The 24,464-nt window shown below is 56.5% G+C and overlaps 1 protein-coding gene across 7 annotated transcripts; it reads left to right on the top strand.

Annotated features, from left to right (window-relative positions):
* The first annotated feature begins 267 nt into the window (after window positions 1-267).
* LOC122100590 (arylsulfatase L-like) lies at window positions 268-11,293 on the top strand. Of its 7 annotated transcripts, XM_042670913.1 has the most exons (12): window positions 272-859; window positions 1,830-1,990; window positions 2,239-2,285; window positions 2,896-3,057; window positions 4,800-4,921; window positions 5,934-6,056; window positions 6,402-6,828; window positions 7,420-7,556; window positions 8,735-8,869; window positions 8,959-9,121; window positions 10,106-10,227; window positions 10,941-11,293. In XM_042670913.1, exons 3-12 carry the CDS (start codon window positions 2,254-2,256, stop codon window positions 11,285-11,287), a joined length of 1,770 nt encoding a protein of 589 aa, XP_042526847.1. In that variant the 5' UTR covers window positions 272-859; window positions 1,830-1,990; window positions 2,239-2,253; the 3' UTR covers window positions 11,288-11,293. The 7 variants fall into 7 exon arrangements, with proteins under 7 accessions (XP_042526853.1, XP_042526848.1, XP_042526847.1 ...); XM_042670919.1 differs by lacking the exon at window positions 10,941-11,293 and having other exon boundaries at window positions 268-1,990; window positions 10,005-10,215; XM_042670914.1 differs by lacking the exon at window positions 2,239-2,285 and having other exon boundaries at window positions 271-1,990.
* Window positions 11,294-24,464: the final 13,171 nt, after the last annotated feature.

Here is a 24,464-nt window from a genome sequence, read left to right as displayed (position 1 = left end):
GTTGCCAGGCAACAGACCGAGAAGACCCGGATGTGGGGCTTCATTCCTGCCTTTAGGCCGCTGGGTTCGGTTGCCGGGAAAGCGCGTGAGACCCGGATGTCCGGCTCCAGCAAGACTCCTGGGCCCCAGCCGGAAGATGACTGGATGTGGGGCTCCAAACCTGCATGTGCTGTACAGAAGCTGCAGTCCGACCAGAGGCCACGGAGAGGCTAGGACCCGGATGTGGACTGGGAGGGACCCCGATGTGGACTGGGAAAGACCCAGATGTCACCTATCTCTGGGTCCACTGAGGGGCCAGGACCCAGATGTGAACTGGGAGAAACCCGGATGTCACCTATCTCCGGGTCCACTGAGGGGCCAGGACCCGGATGTGGACTAGAAGGGACCCGGATGTCACTTTCTTCCATGTCCACTGACCCGGATGTGGCATGGAGAAACCGGATGTCACTTTCCTCCAGATGCACTGATGGGTCAGGATCCGGATGTGGACTAGGAGGGACCCGGATGTCACCTTCCTTCATGTCCACTGAGGGGCCAGTACACGGATGTGGACTGGGAGGGACCCGGATGTCTCCCTCATTCGTGTCCACTGACCCAGATGTGGCCTGGGGAACCCGGATGTCACTTATCTCCAGGTCCACTGAAGGGCCAGGACCCGGATGTGGACTGGGGGACCCGGATGTCACCCTCCTCCGTGTCCACTCTCCCGGATGTGGCGTCAGGGACCCAGATGTCACTTATCTCCAGGTCCACTGAGGGGCCAGGACCCGGATGTGGACTGGGGGACCCGGATGTCACCTATCTCCAGGTCCACTGAGGGGCCAGGACCCGGATGTTGCATGGGGAACCCGGATGTTATGTAAGTCCGCGTCCATTAACCCGGATGTGGACTGTGGCAGGGACCCAGATATGTGCTGGGCAGGACCCGGATATCACATCCACAGGCCTGGCTGTGGCGTGTGGAGTCCCGGATGTCATGCTCCTCTCCTTCCACTGACAGGGTCTAGGACCCAGATGTGGTGTGGGGATCCCGGATGTCAGGTCCCTCCACATCCACTGAGGGTCCAGGACCAAGATGTGGAATGGGAACTACCCAGATGTTAGGGACCTCCAGGTCCATGAACCTGGATGTGGGGTGAGTACCCAGATGTTAGGGACCTCCAGGTCCATGAACCTGGATGTGGGGTGAGTACCCAGATGTTAGGGACCTCCAGGTCCGTGAACCCGTATGTGGGGTCGGTACCCAGATGTTAGGCATCTCCAGGTACGGGAACCCAGATGTGGAGGCGAGTACCAGGATGTTACTTAACTCCAGGTCCACTGGCAGGCGCCAGGACCCGGATGTGAGGGGTTTGGACCCGGATGTGAGGGTTGGGACCCAGATGTGAGGGGTTGAGACCCAGATGTGAGAGGTGGAACCCAGATGTGGGCGGAGCGGGCACTCCACACCTTGGCCCCGGGCTCCAGCTGCGCTTTGGCCGTTGGGGTCCTTTCCCAGACTCGGAGGCAATAAAGCAGCCATGCTGCTTCTGGATGGAATTCTTCCTCACTTCCGCCCCCCAGCGCAGGCCAAGCCCTCCTGAGTCCCTCACTTCCTCCCCAGCCCAGGCCACACCCTCCTGAGCTCTGGCACGCCCTACTGAGCACAGGCCACGCCCCCTGGGCACAGGCCACGCTCCCTGACGGTCCTGACTCTTATTGCAGCCCTCCATGTAGTTCTCGAGGTTTCCCTCCTCCCCTTCCTCCTGCCTCTGCCAGGCCTGGCAATTTCTTGGCGCCCAGCCCAGCAACTCCAGGCTTTTCCCTTTCTTCCCTGCCTTCCCCTTCAGCACCACATCCTGTTCCTTTCCAAGGAACAAGGGGACTTTTATTTTGGAGGGGGGTTGTGGAGTTCTGGCTGCTGGAGTGACGTGGACATTTGACCCCTGCGAGCTTCCTGGCTGGCAGGGAGAGCAGCAGGCCCAGGCGCTGATGGCAGAGAACTGTGGATGTGAGTTCGTCCTCTGGGGAACACGGGGAGAGGTGTGGGGACCCGGGGTGGGGGGGCTTCGATTGCTTTTTGGAGCCCCCCCGGATGTCCCACCATGCCCTGGGGTGGGGGCTGCAGGGCCCTGCCACAAGCCTGGAAAGACAAGGTGAGGGGCTGATGTACTGGTGGGGGCAACAGCAGCCTGGCCCTAGGGTGGCCGGATGTTCCTCAGCTCTTCCCCACTTCCTGCTTCCGGCCTTCTCTTCCAGGAAACGGGGAGCATCATGGGAAGGATGCGATCCTGGGCGCCATGTTGGTCAGGAGAGGGCCTGGAGGGAGGGGGAGTCCTCCCATCCCTCCTCCCATCCACCCATCCATCCATCCACCCATCCATCCACCCATCCATCCACCCAACCATCCATCCACCCACCCATCCATCCATCCATCCACCCATCCACCTATTCATCCACCCATCCATCCACCCATCCATCCACCCATCCACCTATTCATCCATCCATCCATCCATCCACCCACCCATCCATCCATCCACCCATCCATCCATTCATCCATCCACCCACCCATCCATCCATACACCCACCCACCCATCCATCCATCCACCCATCCATCCATCCACCCACCCATCCATCCATCCACCCATCCCCCCATCCATCCATCTACCCATCCACCCATCCATCCATCCACTCATCCACCCATCCACTCATCCATCCAACCATCCATCCATCCACCCATCCATTCACCCATCCATCCATCCATCCATCCACCCATCCACCTATCCATCCAACCATCCATCCATCCACCCATCCATTCACCCATCCATCCATCCATCCACCCATCCACCTATCCATCCATCCATCCACCCATCCATCCACCCATCCACCCCTCCTCCTCCTCTCTCTCCTCCTCAGGTCGCACAGCAGCTGCGCAGCCCCACCCCTCGCCTTCCTCCTCCTCCTCCTCCCCCCTGGCCCCTGCGCAGGCCCCGCCCCCTCGCGCCCCAACTTCCTGCTGCTCTTGGCCGACGACCTGGGCCTGGGCGACCTGGGCAGCTTCGGGAACCGCAGCCTGCGGTGAGCAGAGGGGGAGGCCCGGATGTAGGGCCTTAGTTACCCGGATGTGGGAGCTCAGATCCCTGGATGTTCCACCAGGAGAACTGTATAGACATCTAGTAACTCAGTTCCCCGGATGTTGGATGTTAGTATCGTGGATGTTGGATATCAAATCCCCGGATGTTGGATCTTAGTGCCACGGATGTTGGATATCAGGTCTCCGGATGTTACATGTTAGTACCCCGGATTTGAAGACCAGGTCCCCGGATGTTGGAGACCAGGTCCCCGGATGTTGGATCTTAATGCCCCGGATGTTGGATATCAGGTCCCCGGATGTTAAATCTTAATACCCCGGATGTGGGAAATCAGGTTCCCGGATGTTGGACTTCAGTTCCCTGGATGTTGGATGTTAGTACCCCGGATGTTGGAGACTAGGTCCCCGGATGTTGGATGTTAGTGCCCTGGATGTTGGATATCAGGTCCCTGGATGTTAAATCTTAGTACCCCGGATGTGGGAGATTATGTCCCCAGATATTGGACTTCAGTGCCCCAGATGTAGGAGCTCAGGTCCCCAGATGTTGGAGGTTAGTGCTCCGAATGTGGGAGCTCAGGTCCCCGGATGTTAGCTATTAGTACCCTGGATGTTGTAGCTCAGTGCCCCGGATGTTGGATCTTATTCCTCTGGATGTAGGAGCCCAGGTGCCTGGATGTTAGATCTTAGTGTCCTGGATGTTGGATATCAGGTCCCCGATGTTAGATGTTAGTACCCCGGATGTTGGATATCAGATCCTCGGATGTTGGATATCAGATCCTCGGATGTGGGATGTTAGTGCCCTGGATGTTGAAGGACAGGTCCACGGATGTTAGATCTTAATGCCCCGGATGTGGGAAATCAGGTTCCCGGATGTTAGATGTTAGTGCTCCGGATGTTGGAGATCAGGTCCCCGATGTTGGAGATCAGGTCCCCGGATGTTGAATCTTACTGCCCTGGATGTTGGATATCAGGTCCCCGGATGTTACATGTTAGTACCCCAGATGTTAGAGCTCAGTTCCCCGGATGTTCCACCAGGAGAACTGTATAGACATCTAGTGGACCTCAGGTCCCCGGATGTTGGATGTTAGGTCCCCGGATGTTGGAGTTCAATTCCCAGGATGTTAGATCTCAGTTCCCTGAATGTTGAAGATCAGGTCCCCGGATGTTGGATATCAGATCCCTGGATGTGGGATGTTAGTGCCCCGGATGTTGGAGATCAGGTCCTCGGATGTTAAATCTTAGTATAACCCAGATGTGGGAAATCAGGTTCCCAGATGTTAGATGTTAGTACCCCAGATGTTGGAGATCAGGCCCCCGGATGTTGGATATCAGATCCCTGGATGTTGGATCTTAGTGTCCCAGATGTTGGAGACCAGGTACCCAGATGTTTGAGCTCAGGTCCCAGAGGTTGGATCTTAGTTGTCCGGATGTAGGCCCTCAAGTCCCCGGATGTTGGGCCTTAGATCCCCGGATGTAGGAGTCCAGTCCACAGATATAGATCTTAGTACCCTGGATGTGGGATCTCAGGGCCCCAGATGTTGGACCTTAGATCCCAGGATGTTGGACCTCAGGTCCCCAGATGTTGGATCTTAGATCCCCGGATGTGGGATCTCAGGGCCCTGGATGTTGGAGTTCAGCTCCTGGGATGTTGTGCATTAGATCCCCGGATGTTAGACCCCAGGTCCCCGTATGTTCTAGGCTGTGACTCAGTTTTCCTCTCCCCCCACAGCACCCCGCACCTGGACGGCCTGGCCCGGGACGGCGTGCGGCTGACCCAGCACCTGGCGGCAGCGTCCGTCTGCAGCCCGAGCCGTGCGGCCTTCCTGACGGGACGCTACCCTGTGCGCCTGGGTCGGTATGGGGGGGTGGGACATTTGGGGAATGGAGGGGGCGGTGGGGGGGAGGTGGGGGCGGGACATCCGGGGATCTGAGAGCCAACATCCGGGGTACTAAGATCCAACATCCATGGACCTGATATCCAACATCTGGGGATCTGAGACCCAACATCGGGGATCTAAAGCCTAACATCCGGGGAACTGAGCACCAACATCCAGGGCACTGAGCTCTAACATCCAGGGACTTCATCTCTGACATCCAGTTACTAAGATCCAACATCCGGGGATCTGAGCACCAACATCCGGGGCACTGAACTCTAACATCTGGGGACCTTATCTCTAACATCCATTGTACTAAGATCCAACATCCGGGGATCTGAGGCCTAACATTCTGGGAACTGAACTCCAACATCCTAGGACCTGACATCCACCATCCGGGGTACTAAGATCCAACATCCGGGAACCTAAGCCCCAACATCCAGGGAACAGAGCTCCAACATCTGGGGATCTGAGGGCCAACATACTCGAATCTGAGCTCCAATATCCGGGGTTGTAAGATCCAACATCCAGGGAACTGAGCTACAACATCTGGGTAACTGAAGTCCAACATCTGGGGTCCTGATATCCACCATACAGGGCACTGAACTCCATCATCCGGGGATCTGAGGGCCAACATCCGGGATACTAACATCAAACATCCGGGGACCTGAGGTCCAACATCCAGGGAACTGAGGCTCAACATCTAGGGCACTGAGGTCCATCAGAGGGAGGGGAGGACTACTCTGAGGATCTCAGGTTCAAATTCCTGAGACTCTGGGACTTCCCCCCTGAAACGCCAGGAAACCGGAAGTGATGCCATATTGGTTTCCCCCGGGGGCTCACAGGGCTGGGGTCCTTTCCACCCCGGGTGCGCAGGTCCCAGGCTATCCCAGACACAGCAGGCCTTCCCCCTGAAGGTGCTAGATAGCCCCTCCTGACCCGGGACGCCATCATCACTGACCTAGGGTCCTTCTCCTCTCTCTTGGAAGGCATGGTGACCACCAACGGGGCGCGCGTGCTGCAGTGGGCAGCCGTGTCGGGCGGGCTGCCCACCTCCGAGATCACCTTCGCCAAGATCCTGCAGGAGCAGGGATATGCCACCGGCCTCATAGGTAAGAAAGAAGTCATCCATCCACCCATCCATCTATCCACCCATCCCCCATCCATCCACCCATCCATCCATCCATCCACCCATCCATCCATCCATCCATCCACCCATCCATCCATCCATCCATCCACCCATCCACCCATCCATCCATCCATCCACTCATCTATCCATCCATCCACCCATCCACCTATTCATCCATCCATCCATCCATCCACCCACCCATTCCCCTATTCATCCATCCATCCATCCATCCACCCACCCATCCACCCACCCAACCATCCACCCACCCATCCATCCACCCATCCATCCACCCATCCATTCACTCATCCATCCATCTCTTCCCCTCCAGGCAAATGGCACCTGGGCCTCAACTGTGAGTCCCCCACTGACCACTGCCACCACCCCCTGAACCACGGGTTTGACTCCTTCTTCGGGGTCCCCTTCACCCTGATGGGGGACTGCCTGCAAGCGGAGCCCTCGGAGAAGCGAGCGCGTCTGCAAGGGCCCCTGGACCTGGGGGCTCAGCTGCTGCTGCTTTCCCTGCTCTGCCTGGCCGCTGGGAAGGTCACGGGCCTGCTGGGCCTGCGCTGGGTGCCCTGGGTGCTGGGCCCCGGATGTGGGGCCTTGCTCCTGGCCTGCACCTCCCGCCTCCTGGGTATCTTCATCGTCCATGCTGACTGCTTCCTGATGAGGGATCACCAGGTCGTCCAGCAGCCTCTGAGGTTTGAGGCCAGCGCGGGGCTCTTCTTGCGGGAGGCTGAGGCCTTCATCCACAGGTCAGCCTGGGGTCGGGGAGGAGGACCAATTCCATCTACTAGATCTCTATAGTCAACTGGTAGACCTTAGATCCCTGGATGTACATCCAGTAGATCTCTATAGACATCTGGTAGACCTCAGGTCCCCGGATGTTCCATCTAGTAGATCTGTAGAGACATCTGGTAAACCTCAGATCAGACCATGATCGATTATTGGTAGTATTGATCAGATCATGATCGATTATTGGTAATAACTGATCAGATGATGTTCGATTATTGGTAATAACTGATCAGCTCATGTTCAATTATTGGTATTATCGATCAGATGTTTGATTATTGGTAATAACTGATCAGATCTGTTTGATTATTGGTAATAACTGATCGGATCACGATTTTGGTATTTTTGATCAGATCACTATTGATTATTGGTATTATCGATCAGATCATGATCGATTATTGGTATTATCGATCAGATCAGGATCGATTATTGGTAATATCTGATCAGATCAGGATCAATTATCGATCATCTGATCGATTATTGGCAATACCTGATCAGGTCGGTTATCAGTGAGGTTATTGATGGTGGGGGCGGGGTCTGACGTGGATCCGCAGGCACCAGGCCCGCCCCTTCCTCCTCCTCGTCTCCTTCCTCCACGTCCACGTCCCGCTGGTCACCTCACCTGCCTTCCGGGGCCGCAGCGCGCACGGCGCCTACGGCGACAACGTGGAGGAGCTTGACTGGATGGTGGGTGAGTGCGGGGGGGCAGGAACTGAGGCATGGTGCGTGGGATGGGGGAAACAGAGGCACGGGGGTGGGGTGAGCAGGATAGGGAAACTGAGGCATGGGGACGGGGTGAGCGGGATGGGGAAACTGAGGCACAGGGGTGGGGTGAGTGGGTTGGGGGAAACTGAGGCACAGAGATGGGGTGAGCGGGATGGGGGAAACTGAGGCATGGGAACGGGGTCAATGGGTTGGGGTAAACTGAGGCACGGTGCATTTGGGTAAACTGAGGCACGGGGACGGGGTCAGTGTGTTGGGGATAAACTGAGGCATGGGGTTTGGGTAAACTGAGGCATGGTGCATTTGGGTAAACTGAGTCACTGGGCATGTTGGGGGTAAACTGAGGCACGGTGCACTTGGGTAAACTGAGGCACGGTGCATGTTGGTAAACTGAAGCACGGTGCATGTTCAGGGTGAACTGAGGCACGGTGCATTTGGGTAAACTGAGGTACGGTGGATGTGGGTAAACTGAGGCCCGAGTATAGGGGTAAACTGAGGCACGGTGCATGTTGGGTAAACTGAGTCACTGGGTATTGGGGTAAACTGAGGCACGGTGTATTTGGGTAAACTGAGGCATGGTGCATGTTGGGTAAACTGAGTCACTGGGCATGTTGGGTAAACTGAGACATGGTGCATGTTGGGTAAACTGAGGCACGGGGACGAGGTGAGTGGGTTGAGTAAACTGAGGCACCGGGATGGGAGTAAACTGAGGCACGGGGACGGGGTCAGCGGGTTGGGGTAAACTGAGGCACGGTGCATTTGGGTAAATAGGCACGGTGCACTTGGGTAAACTGAGGCCCAAATATAGGGGTAAACTGAGGCACGGTGCATGTTTAGGGTAAACTGAGGCACGGTGCACTTGGGTAAACTGAGGCAAAGTGCATTTGGGTAAACTGAGGCACAGTGCATGTTGGGGGTAAACTGAGGCACAATGCATTTGGGTAAACTGAGGCCCGGTGAGCGTTGGGGGTAAACTGAGGCACGGTGGGTGCCTGTTGGGTAAACTAAGTCACTGGGCATTGAGGATAAACTGAAGCACGATGGAAATTTGTAAACTGAGTCATGATGCATGTTGGGTAAACTGAGGCACGGTGGATGCTGGGGGTAAACTGAGGCACGGACCCATTTCCCCCCCCCCTCCCGCAGGGCGACTGCTGGCAGCGCTGGACGGTGCGGGGCTGGGGCGCCGCACCCTCGTCTACTTCACGTCGGACCACGGTGCCTCACTGGAGGCCCGGGCTGGGGGCGCCCGCCTCGGGGGTTCCAACGGCGTGCACCGAGGCGAGGGGGAAACTGAGGCAGGGTGGGCGGGGCCTCCCACGCAGCCCGCCCCCGCCCCTTGACCTTTGCCCTCCGCCCCCCCCTTGCAGGTGGCAAAGGCATGGGCGGCTGGGAGGGCAGCATCCGGGTCCCTGGGCTGGTGCGCTGGCCCAGGAAACTGCCCGCAGGGCGCCTGGTGCCTGAGCCCACCAGCCTCATGGACCTGTTCCCCACCGTGGTGCTCCTGGCCGGGGGCTGGGTTCCGGCGGACAGGTAGGAGTTCGCCTGCCTGGGTCCCCACGGGGTGGAGGAGAAGGGGGGTCATCCGGGGCCTCGGGGATCCCGAGGGGGGGAGGCTGAGGCCTGCACATCCGGGTCTCTGGTTGCTCAGAAGCCTGCACATCTGGGTCTTTGAGGGCTCAGACCTGCACATCCGGGTCTCTGGGGGCTCAGGAGCCTGCACATCCGGGTCTCTAAGACCCAAGACCCGGGGCTCAGGCCTTGACATCCGGGTCTCTGGGGGCTCAGAAGCCTTTACATCCGGGTAACTAAGGGCTCAGGCCTGCAAATCTGGACCTCTGAGCACTCAGAAGCCTGGACATCTGGTTCTCTGAGGACTCAGGCCTTCATATCCGGGTCTCTAAGGCATCAGGGCTGCACATCCAGGTCTCTGAGTACCTAGGCCCAGGTCTCAGGCCTGGACATCCGGGTCTCTGAGGGCTCAGGCCTGCACATCTGGGTCTCTGAGGGCTCAGGCCTGCACATCCGGGACTCTGGGATCTCAGGCCTGCACATCCGGGTCTCTGGGGGCTCAGAAGCATGGACATCCGGGTCTCTGAGCGCTCAGAAGCTTGGATATCTGGGTCTCTGAGGCCTCAGGCCTGCACATCCAGGTCTCTAAGACCAGAGGCCTGGGTCTTAGACCTGCACATCCGGGTCTCTGGGGGCTCAGAAACCTGGACATCTGGGTCTCTGGGATATCTGGCCTGCACATCCGGGCCTCTGAGCGCTCAGAAGACTGCACATCCGGGTCTCTGAGTGTTCAGGAGCCTGGACATCCGGGTCTTGAAGGCCTCAGAAGCCTGCACATCCAGGTCTCTGAGGGCTCAGAAGCCTGCACATCCGGGTCTCTAAAGGCTCAAGCCTTGACATCCAGGTCTCTGGGATCTCTGGCCTGCACATCCGGGTTTCTGGGGGCTCTGGCCTGCACATCCGGGTCTCTGAGTGCCCAGAAGCCTGCACATCCGGGTCCCGCAGGGAGGTGGACGGCCGGGACCTGATGCCCGCGCTGCTGGGGACGGCGCAGGCCGCAGGCCACGACTTCCTGCTGCACTACTGCGAGGCCCGGCTGCACGCCGTGCGCTGGTTCGACCGCCCAAGTGAGTGCCTCGACCTCAGTTGGGCCCTGGGGCGGGGGAGGGAGCTGCATGCATGCGCGCAGGGACCCGGATGCAAGACCTGGGGGTGGGAGACCCGGATGTGGGAATCCCGGGATGTGAGGACCTGGATGGAAGTCATGAGATGGGAATCCCCGGATGTGAAGTCCCCGATGGGAATTCCCGGATGTGAGGTACTGGATGAGAATCCCTGGATGTGAGGCCCTGGATGTGAGATCCCGGATGTGAGGCCTCGGATGGGAATCCCCGGATGTGAGGCCCCGGATGTGAGGTCCCAAATGGGAATCCCTGGATGTGAGGTCCCAGATGAGAATCCCCGGATGTGAGTCCCCGGATGTGAGGTCCCACATGTGAATGCCCGGATGTGGCCCCCCCGGATGTGAATCCCCGGATGTGAAGCCCCAGATGTGAATCCCCAGATGTGAAGCCCCAGATGTAAGGTTCTGGATGTGAGGTTCCGGATGTGAATTCCCGGATGTGAGGTCCTGCATGTGAATCCCCGGATGTGAGGTCCTAGATGGGAATCCCCGGATGTGAATACCCAGATGTGAAGTCCTGAATGGGAATCCCTGGATGTAAGGTCTTGCATGTGAATGCCCGGATGCGAATCCCTGGATGTGATGTCCTGGATGTGAATTCCCGGATGGGAATCCCCGGATGTGAGGCCCTGGATGTTACTCCCCCACCCCCCGCAGGCCACACGGTGTGGAAGCTGCACTTCGCCACTCCACGCTTCGACCCGCCGGGCTCGGGCACCTGCCTCGGTTTCCCTGCCTGCGCCTGCTCGGGGCGGCGAATGACCCGCCACCGGCGGCCACTGCTCTTTGACCTGACGGCGGACCCAGGGGAGACTCGCCCGCTGCAGGGCCCGATGGCGACGCGCAGGCGCGTGGAGGCCGCGGTGGCCCGGATGATGCGCATGCGCCGCCCCCTCGCGGCCCCGCCCCTCGCCCCTGCACACAACACCTGGAGCCCGCGCCTGCAGCCCTGCTGCTCGCCCGGACCGCTCTGTGCCTGCGACCACCTGATCCCCGACCTCTGACCCCGACCCGACCCCCAACCACCAACTTCCCTGGGGCTATGGCAGATCCTGGCCTGCGCCTCTCACATCCGGGGACTCACATCCGGGTATTAAACATCTGGGTATACTCAAATACAGAAATTCCCACATCCGGGGATTCCCACATACAGACTCTCACATCCGGGGATTCCTACATCCGGGGATTCCTACATCCGGGGATTCTCACATCCGGGGATTCTCACTTCTGGTGACACATCCGGGGATTCCCGGGGATGTATTTACACATCTGGGGAATCCTACATCCGGGGACTTTTACATCCGAGGATTCTCACATCCAGAGACTCTCACATCCGGGGATTCCTACATACAGACTCTCACATCCAGAGATTCTCACATCCGGGGAGTCTCACATCCGGAAATTCTCACATCCAGAGATTCTCCCATCCAGAGATTCCCACATCCGGGGATTCTCATATCCGGGGATTCCCACATCCGGGGATTCTCAGACCAGGGAATTCCCACATCTGGGGAAATCTCACACCCGGGGATTCCCACATCTGGGGATTCTCGCATCCAGGGATTCTCACATCTGGGGATTCCCACAGCCGGGGATTCTCACATCCGGGGATTCCCACATCTAGAGATTCCTACATCCGGGGATTGTCACATCCAGGGACTTTTACATCCAGAGACTTTCACATGCGGGGATTCTCACATCTGGGGAACTCTTACATCCGGGGATTTTCACATTCAGAGAGTCTCACATCTGGGGATTCTCAGACCCAGGGATTCCCACATCCGGGGACTCTCACATCCTGAGCCTCTCATCCTGGACCTCCACCTTGGTCCTCCCATCCGGGGCCTTTTCCCAGCCTCCCATCCAGGGCCCTCTCACATCCGGGCCTATGTCCTCTAACTTCTCACACAATAAAACCTCGTGAGCACCGCACCGCACGGCAGGGTCAGGGGTCACCGGGGTCAGAAGCCGGGCACTGGTCCTGCCTTCCATTTCAGGTCATTTCCGGTTGATGCTAGGATACAGGGCTGGTCCCCCCTTCCATTTCAGGCCACTTCTGGTCGTTGCTAGGGTATAGGACTAGTCTCACCTTCCATTTCAGGTCATTTCCAGTCATTGCTAGGGTATAGGACTACTCCCACCTTCCACTTCAGGTCATTTCCGGTCATTGCTAAGGTATAGGACTAGTCCCACTTTCCATTTCAGGCCACTTCTGGTCATTGCTAGGGTATAGGACTGGTCCCGCCTTCCATTTCAGAACATTTCCGGTCGTAATACAGGGCTGGTCCCACCTTCCATTTCAGGTCATTTCCGGTGGTTGCTAGGGTATTGGACTAGTCCCACCTTCCATTTCAGGCCATTTCCGGTGGTTGCTAGGGTATTGGACTAATCCAACCTTCCATTTCAGACCATTTCCAGTGGGTTGCTAGGATACAGGCTTGGTCTTGCCCTCCTCTAGGACATCCCACCACCTAGATTCACACCTGATTGGCCTATTCCATGAAAGCCCTGCCCTCACTTTCCTAATTCACTTGTCATTGGTCCAGCTGTAAGACATGCCCTTTAGCCCCCCCACAAATCCAACTCGCTGCTGATTGGACCTCACACGACAGTCCTGCCCCTAACTACCTGAACTCGGATTCAGATTGGCCCAGTGGGAGAAGTGGGGTACCCGGATGTTGGCCCACTCTAAGGGGGGGCGGTGGTTGGGTGGATGGATGGGTGGATGACCAGGCCTGCGACCTCTTCCCCTTCTGTGCCTGTCCCAGGGGACCCCAATGACCTCTCCAGGGATTGACCCAGATGGGCCTATAGCTCCTTATGGCGGTAGGATAAGTCGAGGTTGGAGGTCTGTGTCTCCCTAGGCCTAGGATGCATTGCACCTGCACGACATCCGGGTCTTCTCTGGAGGGAGGGACCCATTGGCTTCCCCGGGGACTCCTCCAGCCACGCCCCTGCTCTGATTGGCTGACACGCCTGTCTCTCCATCCTTTGGCCCTGCCCAGGGAAGCTGGGGGTCCGGTCCCGCCTCTTCCTTGGGTGATATTGAAAGGCAGGGCATGCTGTCCATCATCCCTGGGTCCCGCCCCCTGCCAAGCCAATAGCTGGAGAGTCGATATGTGTGAAGCCACGCCTCTTCGTGGCTAGCTCTATGAATGCTGTGGGTGCCCATCACCCAGAAGTCCCGCCCACTAGTGAATGTATGGGCTCAGGGGCTGTCCTTCACTTCCAGGTCCCGCCTCCTGGCTGTTGGAAGGCCACAGGGGCTGTCTGTCTCTTCCAGGTCCCGCCCTCTGGCTGTTGGAAGGCCATAGAGGCTCTCTGTCACCTCCAGGCCCCGCCCAATGGCTGTTGAAAGGCCACAGGGGCTGTCTGTCTCCTCCAGGTCCCGCCCCCTGGCTGTTGTGTGGACATTTGTCCTGTCGGTCACCTTCAGACCACGCCCCCTTGTTGTATGATCATGTGTCCTATCTGTCATCTTCAGGCCACGCCCCCTTGTATTATCAAGTGTCCTGTCAACTTCAGGCCACGCCCCTTGCAATTAGATGGCGTGACATAAGTGTCCATGAACAGGGACAGGAAGTGCCCCTAGTCAAGACCAGAAGTTCTTGTATACTAGGGACCGGAAGTCCCCATAGTCAAGACCAGAAGTTGTTATATACTAGGGACTGGAAGTCTCCACAGTCAAGACCAGAAGTTCCTACACACTAGGGACCGGAAATGCCCTTCCCATCAGGACCGGAAGTTTCTATATACTAGGGACCGGAAGTCCCCAGTCAGGACCAGAAGTTCCTATATACTAGGGACTGGAAATCTCCACAGTCAAAACCGGAAGTCCCCATAGTCAATACCAGAAGTTCTTATACACTAGATACGGGAAGTTCCTCTACACTAGGGACTGGAAGTGCCCTTCCAATCAGGATGGGAAGTTCCTATACACTAGGGACCGGAAGTGTCCTTCCAATCAGGACCAGAAGTTCCTGTACACTTGGACCGGAAGTCCCCATAGTCAAGACCAGAAGTTATATACTAGGGACTGGAAGTCTCCACAGTGAAGACCGGAAGTTCTTACACACTAGGGACCGGAAGTCCCCATAGTCAGGACTGGAAGTTCCTATACACTAGGGACTGGAAGTCCCCAGTCGGGACCGGAAGTTGTTATATACTAGGGACCGGAAGTTCCCAATCAGGACCGGAAGTTCCGATACTCTGGACCAGAAGTTCACATACTGTCAGGAGCGGAAGTTCTCATGCAGACCGGAAGTCCCAATACACGCCTGGGCCCAGATCAGGAGGGGACCGGAAGTGGGGCGGCTGAGGGGGCGGGACTTACCCTGGAGGGTATCCGTGGATCACGTGTTCGTCACCAGCACCTGGGGTGGAGGGGGAGGAGAGACGCAGCCCTGGGAGCTCAGCCTCCACATCCGGGTCCTTACATCCGGGTCCCTACATCAGGGTACCCACATCCAGGTCCCTACATCTGTGATCCCATGTCTGGGTCCCTACATCCGGGTCTCTACATCCAGGAATCCACACTGGGGTCTCCACATCCGGGTCTCTACATCCAGGTCTCCACACTGGGGTCTCCACATCTGGGTCTCTACATCCAGATCTCCACACTGGGGTCTCCACATCCGGGTCCATAAATCCGGGCCTCCACACTGGGTTCCCTACATCCGGGCCTCTACATCCAGGCCTCTCCATCCCCAGCCTCCACATCCGGGCCTCCCCCCTTCCATGTCCTCACCTCCTGTGCCTGGCGGGGGTTGGGGCTGGGGTGGAGGCTGGCGTCGGGAGGTAGATGTCTGCGGGAAGAGAGCGAGGGAGGATGGAGGCCGGCCTCTCCCCTCCCCTTACCCCCCTCCTTCCCCTGACCCCTGGCTCCCCCTGACCCCCCCTGACCCCGCTCACCTCCTTCCCGACCCGGAGGTCACGGCCTGGGCGGGTCAGGCAGCTGCGGGTACAGCCCTATGTGCCAGGAGTGGGCCGTGCCTCAGTTTCCCCACCCTGGGTGGGCCTGGTGTGTGTGTGGGAGGACCCCACTCATCCGAGATGGGCTTCGGGGTGGGATCTGTGGGCGAAGAGAGAGAGGGTGGTGACCCCTGACCTCCCCTGACCCCCCCAACCCCTGATCCCAAGGCCTCAGGGGGTGGCAAAGGGTCACATGGGATTCAGGCCCACAGCTGGATCAAGGCCCCATGTGAGGCCTAGCGGCCAGGGTGAAGCCATGGGGGGGGAAAGGTGAGAGGTCAGGACTCACCGGGGTCATCCAGGGCGTCGGCGAGGTCAAAGTCGGCCTGGCCTGAGGGGGAAAGAGGACAGTTGTTGGGGACAGACGTATGGATGGGGAGACAGATAGACACAGAAACGAACAGACAGACCGAGAGGATGACACACGGACAGACAGACAGGCAAGGGATGGACAGATGATCAAGACAGGACAGACAGATGGACAGACAGAAGAAGCAGATGGACAGCCAGGTGGACAGACAGACCAAGAGGCAGACAGACAGAGAGGAAGACAGATGGACAGAGAGGAGACAGACAGACAGACACAGGACAGACAGACCCAGACAGAGAGACTGAGAGGCAGATGGACAGACAGACAGACAGACCAAGAGGATGACACATGGACAGATAGACAGACAGACAGAGCCAGAGACAGATGGACAGATAGACAGACAATGAGACAGACAGAGAGGAGATGGACAGACAGAAACATGGACACACACACATGGACAGACAGGGGCCCAGACACAGACTGACCTGCAGACAGACAGAGACAGACAGATGCAGAGACTGAGGGACAGACAGACAAACAAGGGATGGACGGATGACCAAGACCGGATGGACAGACAGACAGGAGAAGCAGATGGACATCTAGGTGGACAGACAGACCAAGAGGAAGACAGACAGACTGTGAGGAGACAGACAGACAGACAGACTGAAAGGAGATGGACAGACCGACAGAAGCAGATGGACAGAGACACAGACAGACAGACTGAGATGCAGACGGACAGACAGACAAAAAGGAAGACAGATGGACAGAGAGGAGACAGACAGACCGAGAGGCAGGCAGACAGACATAGACAGACCAAGAGGAGATGGACAGACAGACAAACCCAGAGAGAGACAGACCGACACAGACAGACTGACTGACTGACAGACAGATGGACAGATGGACAGACAGACCCAGAGACAAACAGATAGACAGGGACACAGGCAGACTGACAGATGGACAGATGGACAGACAGACAGACAGACAGACCGAGAGGAGACGGAAGACAGACAGAAAGACAGACACAGAGACACACAGGCCAACAGGACAAGGCTCCGGCCTCCAACAACCCGGCCCAACCTGAAAATCCACTGCCACCTCCCCACCCCACAACCCCAGCCCAGCCCCGGGCCCTGATGGGGGGGAACCTGAAACCACCAGGAGAGGAGGGGGGGACACTAGAAACCACCAAAGAGGGGAGAACTACAAACCACCAAACTGGGGAGAGAACTAGAAACCACCAAACAGGGGAGAACTAGAAACCACCAAAAAGGGGGGGAGAACTAGAAACCACCAAAGAGGGAGAACTAGAAACCACCAAACTGGGGGGGAAGTAGAACCACCAAGGTGGGGGAACTAGAAACCACCAAGGGGGAGAAAAACCACCAAGGAGGGGGGAACTAGAAACCACCAAACTGGGGGAGAACTAGAAACCACTAAACAGGGGAGAAACCACCAAGGTGAGAAAACTAGAAACCACCGAGGGGGAGAGAACTAGAAACCACCAAACTGGAGGAGAACTAGAAACCACCAAGGAGGGGGAACTAGAAACCACCAAGGGGGGAGAACTAGAAACCACCAAGGAGGGGGAACTAGAAACCACCAAGGAGGGGGAACTAGAAACCACCAACCAGGGGGAGAGAACTAGAAACCACCAAACTGGGGGGGGAACTAGAAACCACCAGCCACGGGGAGAGAACTAGAAACCACTAAACTGGGGGAGAGAACTAGAAACCACCAACCAGGGGGAGAGAACTAGAAACCACCAAGGAGGGACAACTAGAAACCACCAAAGAGAGGGAACTAGAAACCACCAAGGGGGTGGGACTAGAAACCACCAAAGAGGGACAACTAGAAACCACCAAACTGGGGGGAACTAGAAACCACCAAGGTGGGAGAACTAGAAGCCACCAAAGAGGAGAGAACTAGAAACCACCAAGGGGAGAACTAGAAATCACCAAGGGGGGAGAACTAGAAATCACCAAGGGGGGAGAACTACAAACCACCAAAGAGGGTGGGGGAACTAGAAACCACCAAGGCCTCACCCCAGCCTCCTGGGCCCAGGCCGCAGAGCAGGGCAGCCAGCAGCAGCAGCAGCAGCGCAGGTCCTCCTTGAAACCTACAAGGCTATGGTCAAAGTCACCCTAAGCAGGAAAGTCCTTGAAACCCCTGTCCAACTTCAGTGCCAACAAAGCCAGAAGTAGAGCTGTGTGACTCCAGTGGTAGAGGGCTAGCCTTGAGCAAAAGCAGCTCATGGACTGTGCCCAGATCCTGAGTTCAAGGTCTGGGACTGGCAACAAACAGACATACACAACAATCTGTGCAGCCATCCAGCTAAAGCATGTCACCCTCTTGTCCCCAACTAAATTGGACAGAGTTCCCTGGGAAAGGGGCTGGGGGAGCCACTGTCATCTTGGCTCTGCCCATTCTGCCTGCATCACAGGATTCTGGCCACACCATTAGTTCATGGTTCTTTCTGACCAAAGGGATACAAGAATGGTGGCCATGCCCACATTCCATGTTGCCTGGTAGATGGACTAGGCTCTGTTAGAACACTCGGAGGCTGAGATCCACAGAGGGAAAATCCTGCCACAGGAGTGTGTGCCAGCTGCAGGCACCCCTGGCCAACCCAGCAGCTCAGTGCCAGACTGAGCTGGAGCCACAGGCCCTCAGCCCCATGAGCTGCCACCACAGCATGCATGGGGATGGGAAGCAGGACACATGGGCATCTGAGAAGAAAATCTGCTTCGTCCATGACCTGCCTGATGAGGTGGACTTCCAGAGTCCAGCAGGTGAGCTCCACCATTGATGCAGCCAGCTGTTGGCACACATCCAAATCATCGAGGAGTCCCTCATGGTGTGTAAAGAGCAGATGTCGGTCCTGAATGAGCTGTGTTGGGAGAAAGCCCAGTGCATGCACTCACTGTCCCAGGAGATGCTGGAGAAGAGGAGAGTGCTGTGGGAGCTGCTGTCACTCCTCCCAAGGGAAGGCACAGACAGCAGTCTCCAGATGCCAGCACAGGCTGAGCCCCCCACCACCAGCACTGCTTCAGACGCCTCAGGGCCTGTGGTGGGTGAAATGAGGGAGGAGCAGAAAGGTTTTGAAGAATTGCAACTTGAAGACAGCATGGAAACTGCCAGAGGAGAGGTCAGCGTCCTGACCCCATAGTGGACTCCCTCAAGGAGTACGTCCTGTGCCAGATGCCCCACATCCAGATCCGCCCACAGCTCCCAGGCTCAGGGGAGGAGTGCTCCCTCACTTTCTCCTGTAGACTGATGCGGATGATGACTCTCTATGTGACATACTGACTCTCAAAAGCCTTGGCAGCCACCAGAAATAGGTGGCCAGGTGGGTTTCTCTCAGGCCTCCATCAGCCGGGTGATGGGAAGGTTAAACTGGGGGTTGGGTAAGGCAGAGGCTGCCAGGAGGTGACCCAAACTCAAGAGATATCTAATGGCCAGGAAAGAGGCCCATGTTATGCTTATCACAAAGAATAAATTGTTTTCAAAGCAAAATAAAAAGCCTTCAACAAAGATTTGTTCTTCCAGCCCTGGGGCTTGAACTCAGGGCCTGGCCATTGTCCTGAGCTCTTTTTGATCAAGACTGGCACTCTACCAGTTGAGCCCCACCTCCCTTTCCAGCTTTTTCTGTGTGGAATAGAACCAAGGGCTTCAGGCATGCTAAGTGACCACTCTACCACTGAGCCACATTCTCAGCTAGGATGATTCTCCCCCCTCCCAAACCCATATGGCCATTCCTCAGATAAATAGGAAGTAGGTGGTGGTGTATGCATCAAACACCTAGGCCAGCAGCCACCAGGCTTAGTGGGGAAAAGATTGTAGTGTAGAAATCTCTGATTTTGCATGCACATGGTGTGTGTGTGTGTGTGTGTGTGTTGTGTGTGTGTGTGTGTGTGTGTGTGTGTGTGTGTGTGTGTGTGTGTGTGTGTGTGTGAACTCAGGGCCTAGGCTCTATCCCTGAGTTTTCTTGCTCAAAGCTAGTGCTGTGCCACTTGAGCCACAGCTTCACTTGCTTTTCGATGGTTAATTGTAGGTAAGAGTCTCAAGGACTTTCCTGTCCAGGGTGGCTTTGAATCATGATGGGGGCCCCCAAGGAAGCAAGAGTAAACACAACTCTCAAATATTATCCCTATGGTGGGCTACTCCTGCACCCTGGGGGCCAGATGTGAAACATGTGGCCCCGTGCCATCATTCTCTAGAGTTCAATTTGAGGAAGTGACCAGGGCCAAGCTGACTTTTGCTCACCCTGATTGCTGATGCCAGAGCAGGTCTGTTCCACCCTAGGCCAAGAGAGCTCCAGGAGGCCCGGCTTACCCGGGACACAAAAAGGGAGAGGTCATCTCCAGGCTGAGCTAAGAGCCTTTGCCTACAGATACCCCAACTTGGCCTTACTTATCACCATAAGACCTGTCAAAGAACAAGCCCAAAAAAAACAAAATTGGAGCTGTGCCTCCAAGTGGTAGAGCTCTAGCATTGAACCAAAGAGCTCAGGGACAGGGCCCCCAAGCTTTGAGTTCAAGACCCCCAGCTGACCTTCCCCCATAAAACACAGGTTGTCTAACTGTGAACTAGTAGGATTTGTGAAGTGTTTCTGAAGAATGGGGATACTGAAGAAAGCACCCTAATTCTAATGACAGCTGAACTTGTGACTTACAGCTATGTGCTGAGTCCTTCACAGGGCACTATTTGCTGGGTCCTTCCCACATGGGGGTTTTGTGCTGAGTTCTCAAAAAGATTTGGTGAGTCATCCCAAAGGGTTCTATATGCTGAGTCCCTGAGAAGAGTGGGCTGTCCTGGGTTTTTCAAAGGGTGCTGTGTGCTGAGTCCATTACACAACGTACTGTATGCTGAGTCCTTCAAAAAGTGTGGTGAGCTACTGCATCCCAAAGGGTCCTGCTATGTGCTGAGCCCTTGCAAAGAGAGGGATGAGGTGAGTTTTTTGAGTGCTGTGTGCCGAGTCCTTTACACAGGATGCTCTGTACTGTCCTTCAAATGGTGCTGTGTGCTGAGTGCTTCCACAGTGTGGTATGTGCTGAGTCCTTCAAAATTGTTCTATGTGCTGAGTTTTTCGAAGGGTGCTGTGCACTAGATGTTTTACACAGGGCTTTACACAGCCCTTCAAAGGGTGCTGTGTGCTGAGTACTCTACCCAGCATACTACATGTTGAGTCCTCAAAGGGAACTGTGTGCTGAGTCCTTTACACAGGGTGCTTTGTGCTGTTTTTGGAAGTGTGCTGTGTGCTGAGTCACCCCAAAGGGTGCTATGTTCTGAGTCCTTGAGAGATAGTTATCCCCAACACTCACACACACACAAGCACAAACACACATACACACACAAGTTTCACCATGCACCTGCTTGGTGTGTGGAGTAGAGGGGGATGGAGTAGAGTCTCCTCCAGCAGTGGGGCTGAGGGGAGATTCGATCCCCCGGGCAAGTACTGGGGGTAGAGGGTAGTGCTGAGCTGAGGTAAGGCTGCAATTGCCATGGTCTAGAAGCCTCAGGGCCCAGTCAGGGCTGCAATTGTGGCCAGGGCTGGGGGGCAGGGCCCAGGGGAGGAGGGGGCGGGGCCCAGGAGTGCACTTTGGTGGCAGCAATGGCCAGGGGCCCAAGGGGGCTGGGGCATGTGCACAGCAGGGGCCGGGTGGCCCAGGAGATGAGTATGGGGCAGAAAGAGAGCTGGGAGAAGAGTGAGCATGAGCACAAGCACCAGTGGAAATGGCTTCAGTGGCTGGCGGCTGCTCCGATCATAGCGTGGGTCCTGGCTGGTTGCATAGAGCATGTGGAGCCTGCATGGCAGGCCATGGCCGCGCGTAGCCCCTGCAGCAGCCATGGCGCCCCTGAGTCTGAGGTCCCGGTTCGGGGAGCAAGGCAGAGTCAGCAGCTGCTGAGGCAGAGGCAGCAGCCACAGGGGACAAGGCCACTGAGGGGGCTGCGGCTGAGGAGAAGGAGCAGAGGCTGAGAGCTGCCCCACCACGCGCCAGCAGACGCCCCCGCCCCTTCCCAGCAGTGCTGCATTGCAAACGTGCTGCAGGCTCAGACTGGTGGAGCTTCTTGCAGTCACCTGGTGGAGATGGCGCACCCCTGTCTGGCTTGTGGCCCTGACTTGGTCCCGGCCCCGGGCCCTCAGACTCAGGGTGCGCACCCAGAGTCGCAGCCTACAGCTTCTTCCAGCAGCACACGTGAGTGGCCGCCCTGCGGGCCAGCACCTCGCGTGACTCCTGCACCCTGTGACTCCACCACTCTACCCCTTCCCCCAACCCCCGCAGACCCGGAACTCAGCCTCTCGCCTCCCCTCTCCTGTCCTGCCTGCACCTCCCCAGCACCCCACAGTCCGCCCTGGCTCTGCCACAAAAGCACCCCAGGGGTGGGGGTTGGAGCTGGGTGTCGACCTGAGGATCCCACCCCCATCCCTAGCATCCAGTGTCCCATGAAAATGGGAGCTGCAAGGATGGGTGAGGAGCACCCATCCAGGGACACCACAGAGCCCCTGGCTGGAGCAGTGGGAGCCACACAGCTGTGCATCTGCACCCTTCCTCTCCCTGGTGGGAACCTGTGGCTTTAGTCAGAGGTGGGAGCTGCACCTCCACACCTGCCTTCTTAGGTCTTTTCCTTTTTGCTGGGGAGGGGGGTGTTGGATGCAGAAGATAGGCCCCTCCCTTGCTGTGTGAGGCCTTGTCTTCTGTGCTCAGTCACCCTTTCACCTGAGGACATTCCCAGAAGAGCCCACTAGAGAGGTGAGGGCACTGGGGTCAGATAGAAGGTGGATATTTGGGAGAAATACACACCCCTTCTGACAGACATACACCCAGCCTGTACCCCCAACCCCAGCTGTCAATAGTTCTGACTGGGTGATCACATTTCCCAGCTCTGCCAGCTTCTGCTAGTGATCCCAGTCCATCTGGTCTTCTCATCCTCCCCAAGATCTGCCAAGTCGCCCCGAAGTATATAGGCTGAAAGTAGGGAGTCTATCCATGTATATAGCCTTTAGAACCCCATCAAAGTCCCCAACAACGCTCCCACCCCAGGTCAGACACCTCTCTGGAGGCACCATGACCCCCTGCTTTGTTTTCTGTCCAGGCTCTGAGGAGCCACGTGTCTCAGGACTCCTTCACCCAGCGTCCTGGCCTAGGGTTTTGGTGAATGGGGAGTCAAGGCTGGTTGTTCCCAAGGGGAAGAGTCTGGCCCTGGAGAAACGGGGAGGCAGGGTGGTTCTACATTATTAGAGCATTGTTCCCCTTGGGTGGTTGTCCCTGGTTCTGACAAGGGAACCCCTGTACTCAAGCTGGTACATTGCCCAGATGAGAAACAAACTCCGGAGAGGCACTGCTCTGAGTCTGTGTTTGTGTGTGTGTGTGTGTGTGTGTGTGTTTGTTAGGAGAGCAAGGAGGATGAGAACAATGAAAATATATTTAAGTCACCATGTCTAAAAAGAGCAAAAGCATTTTATTTGTTGTTCTTTTTTCATTAATGCCCACTAGGAGACCAGCCACAATTTTTGTTTTCTCTTTCACCATTTCATGGCTCCTTTAGGGAAGATTTCAGTAGATGTTCCTTTCCACCTCTTTCTTCCCCTTTCCTGCAGCCCACAGTAACTGCTGGGCCTGCGTGGGTCTCTCCTAGGAGGCCTGTGTGAACCACAGACCAGAGTGGACACCTGCTCTTCTGTCTTCAGCCAGAAGGCTCATGAGGCTACTGTGATCACAGCCGCACTCTTCCAGCCAGCCAGTCTGCTTTGGTGTGTATAGTTGGAGCTAATTCAAGGTTGGGAAGGAGTCTGCCAAACATAAATAGGGAACGAGATGAGAGGTAGTAGGGCAGGGGCTGTGAAGCTAAGAGGGTCTGGGAAGTTATGATCAGTGTGACATGGCAGATGGTTCACCACGACCGAGGATGAGAGGGGAATCTTACCCAGGGTATTGATGGTGTACGTGGGCATCTTGGCATGGGGCTCCAGGCCCCCAATGGTGGCATGGATTCCCTCCAGGGGCAGTGCACTGGTGGGCAGTCCTCCCTGGAGTCCTGCAGACTCCAAGCTGTGTCCCTCTTGGGCTGTTTCCAGCTGCGCAATGGTAGGCAAGTATGTTCCCTCTGCTGGAGACTACTTGGGATCAGGACATGACAGTTAGCTAGGGCTCTCTGAATGCCATTTTCTATAACCTGCTGTAGGCTGTCTGGAAGGAAAAGGGGACCACTAACTATGGAACCCTTTAAGTTTGATTGGGACATGTGAAATGCCAGCTTTTCCAGGGTTTTTCCTTGAAGCTGGCAATTTCTAACTAATGCTTGGGATTCTGGGTCAAATTAGATGGACCATTTCAGCTACCAAACAATGACGTTCAAAGCAGCACAAGCAGAGTTCCCTAGCCAGATGGTCTCCTGCTATGAACGTCGTGCCTTGACTGCCTTTCTCCGGCAGCTGCCGATTCTTCTCCAGCTCTCTCTAGGGTGACCACCACAGTTGAGGATGTTGTGGGGAGCAGAGATTGTGACTTCGCCATCTGCAGCCTACTAACTGTGAGCAGAGACAATTCCCAGGACCTGTACTGGACTCTGGGAAATTCAGAGACCTGGGATGCCTCAGGGATCCTATCTCTGGAACATGAAACTTGGGGGCCAGATATGGTGGACCGTCCTGTCTGGCCCCAGGGAGTGGAGAGGAGGCCTCTTGAGCCAAGCTTTCACCTCAGGGTAACCTTGTTCACAGCTGAGTGGGGAATTGAGTGCCACAGAGCTGGTCAGCCGCTGGACAGAGATCCTTGAGAAGATAGGCATCCCAGAGGCCCCAGAATACAGTGAGTACATCATGGCTCACGTCCTTAGAACCAAAACAGTTAAGTGCGGTGGCACCAAGAGGGTGGGAAGAGGGAGGAGGGAGAACTGTT

This window comes from Dipodomys spectabilis, unplaced genomic scaffold (genome assembly GCF_019054845.1).
Source record: "Dipodomys spectabilis isolate Male_0828 unplaced genomic scaffold, ASM1905484v1 ptg000587l, whole genome shotgun sequence".
In the NCBI taxonomy this organism is placed as follows: domain Eukaryota; kingdom Metazoa; phylum Chordata; class Mammalia; order Rodentia; family Heteromyidae; genus Dipodomys; species Dipodomys spectabilis.
This window is presented reverse-complemented; position numbering and strand designations above follow the sequence as displayed.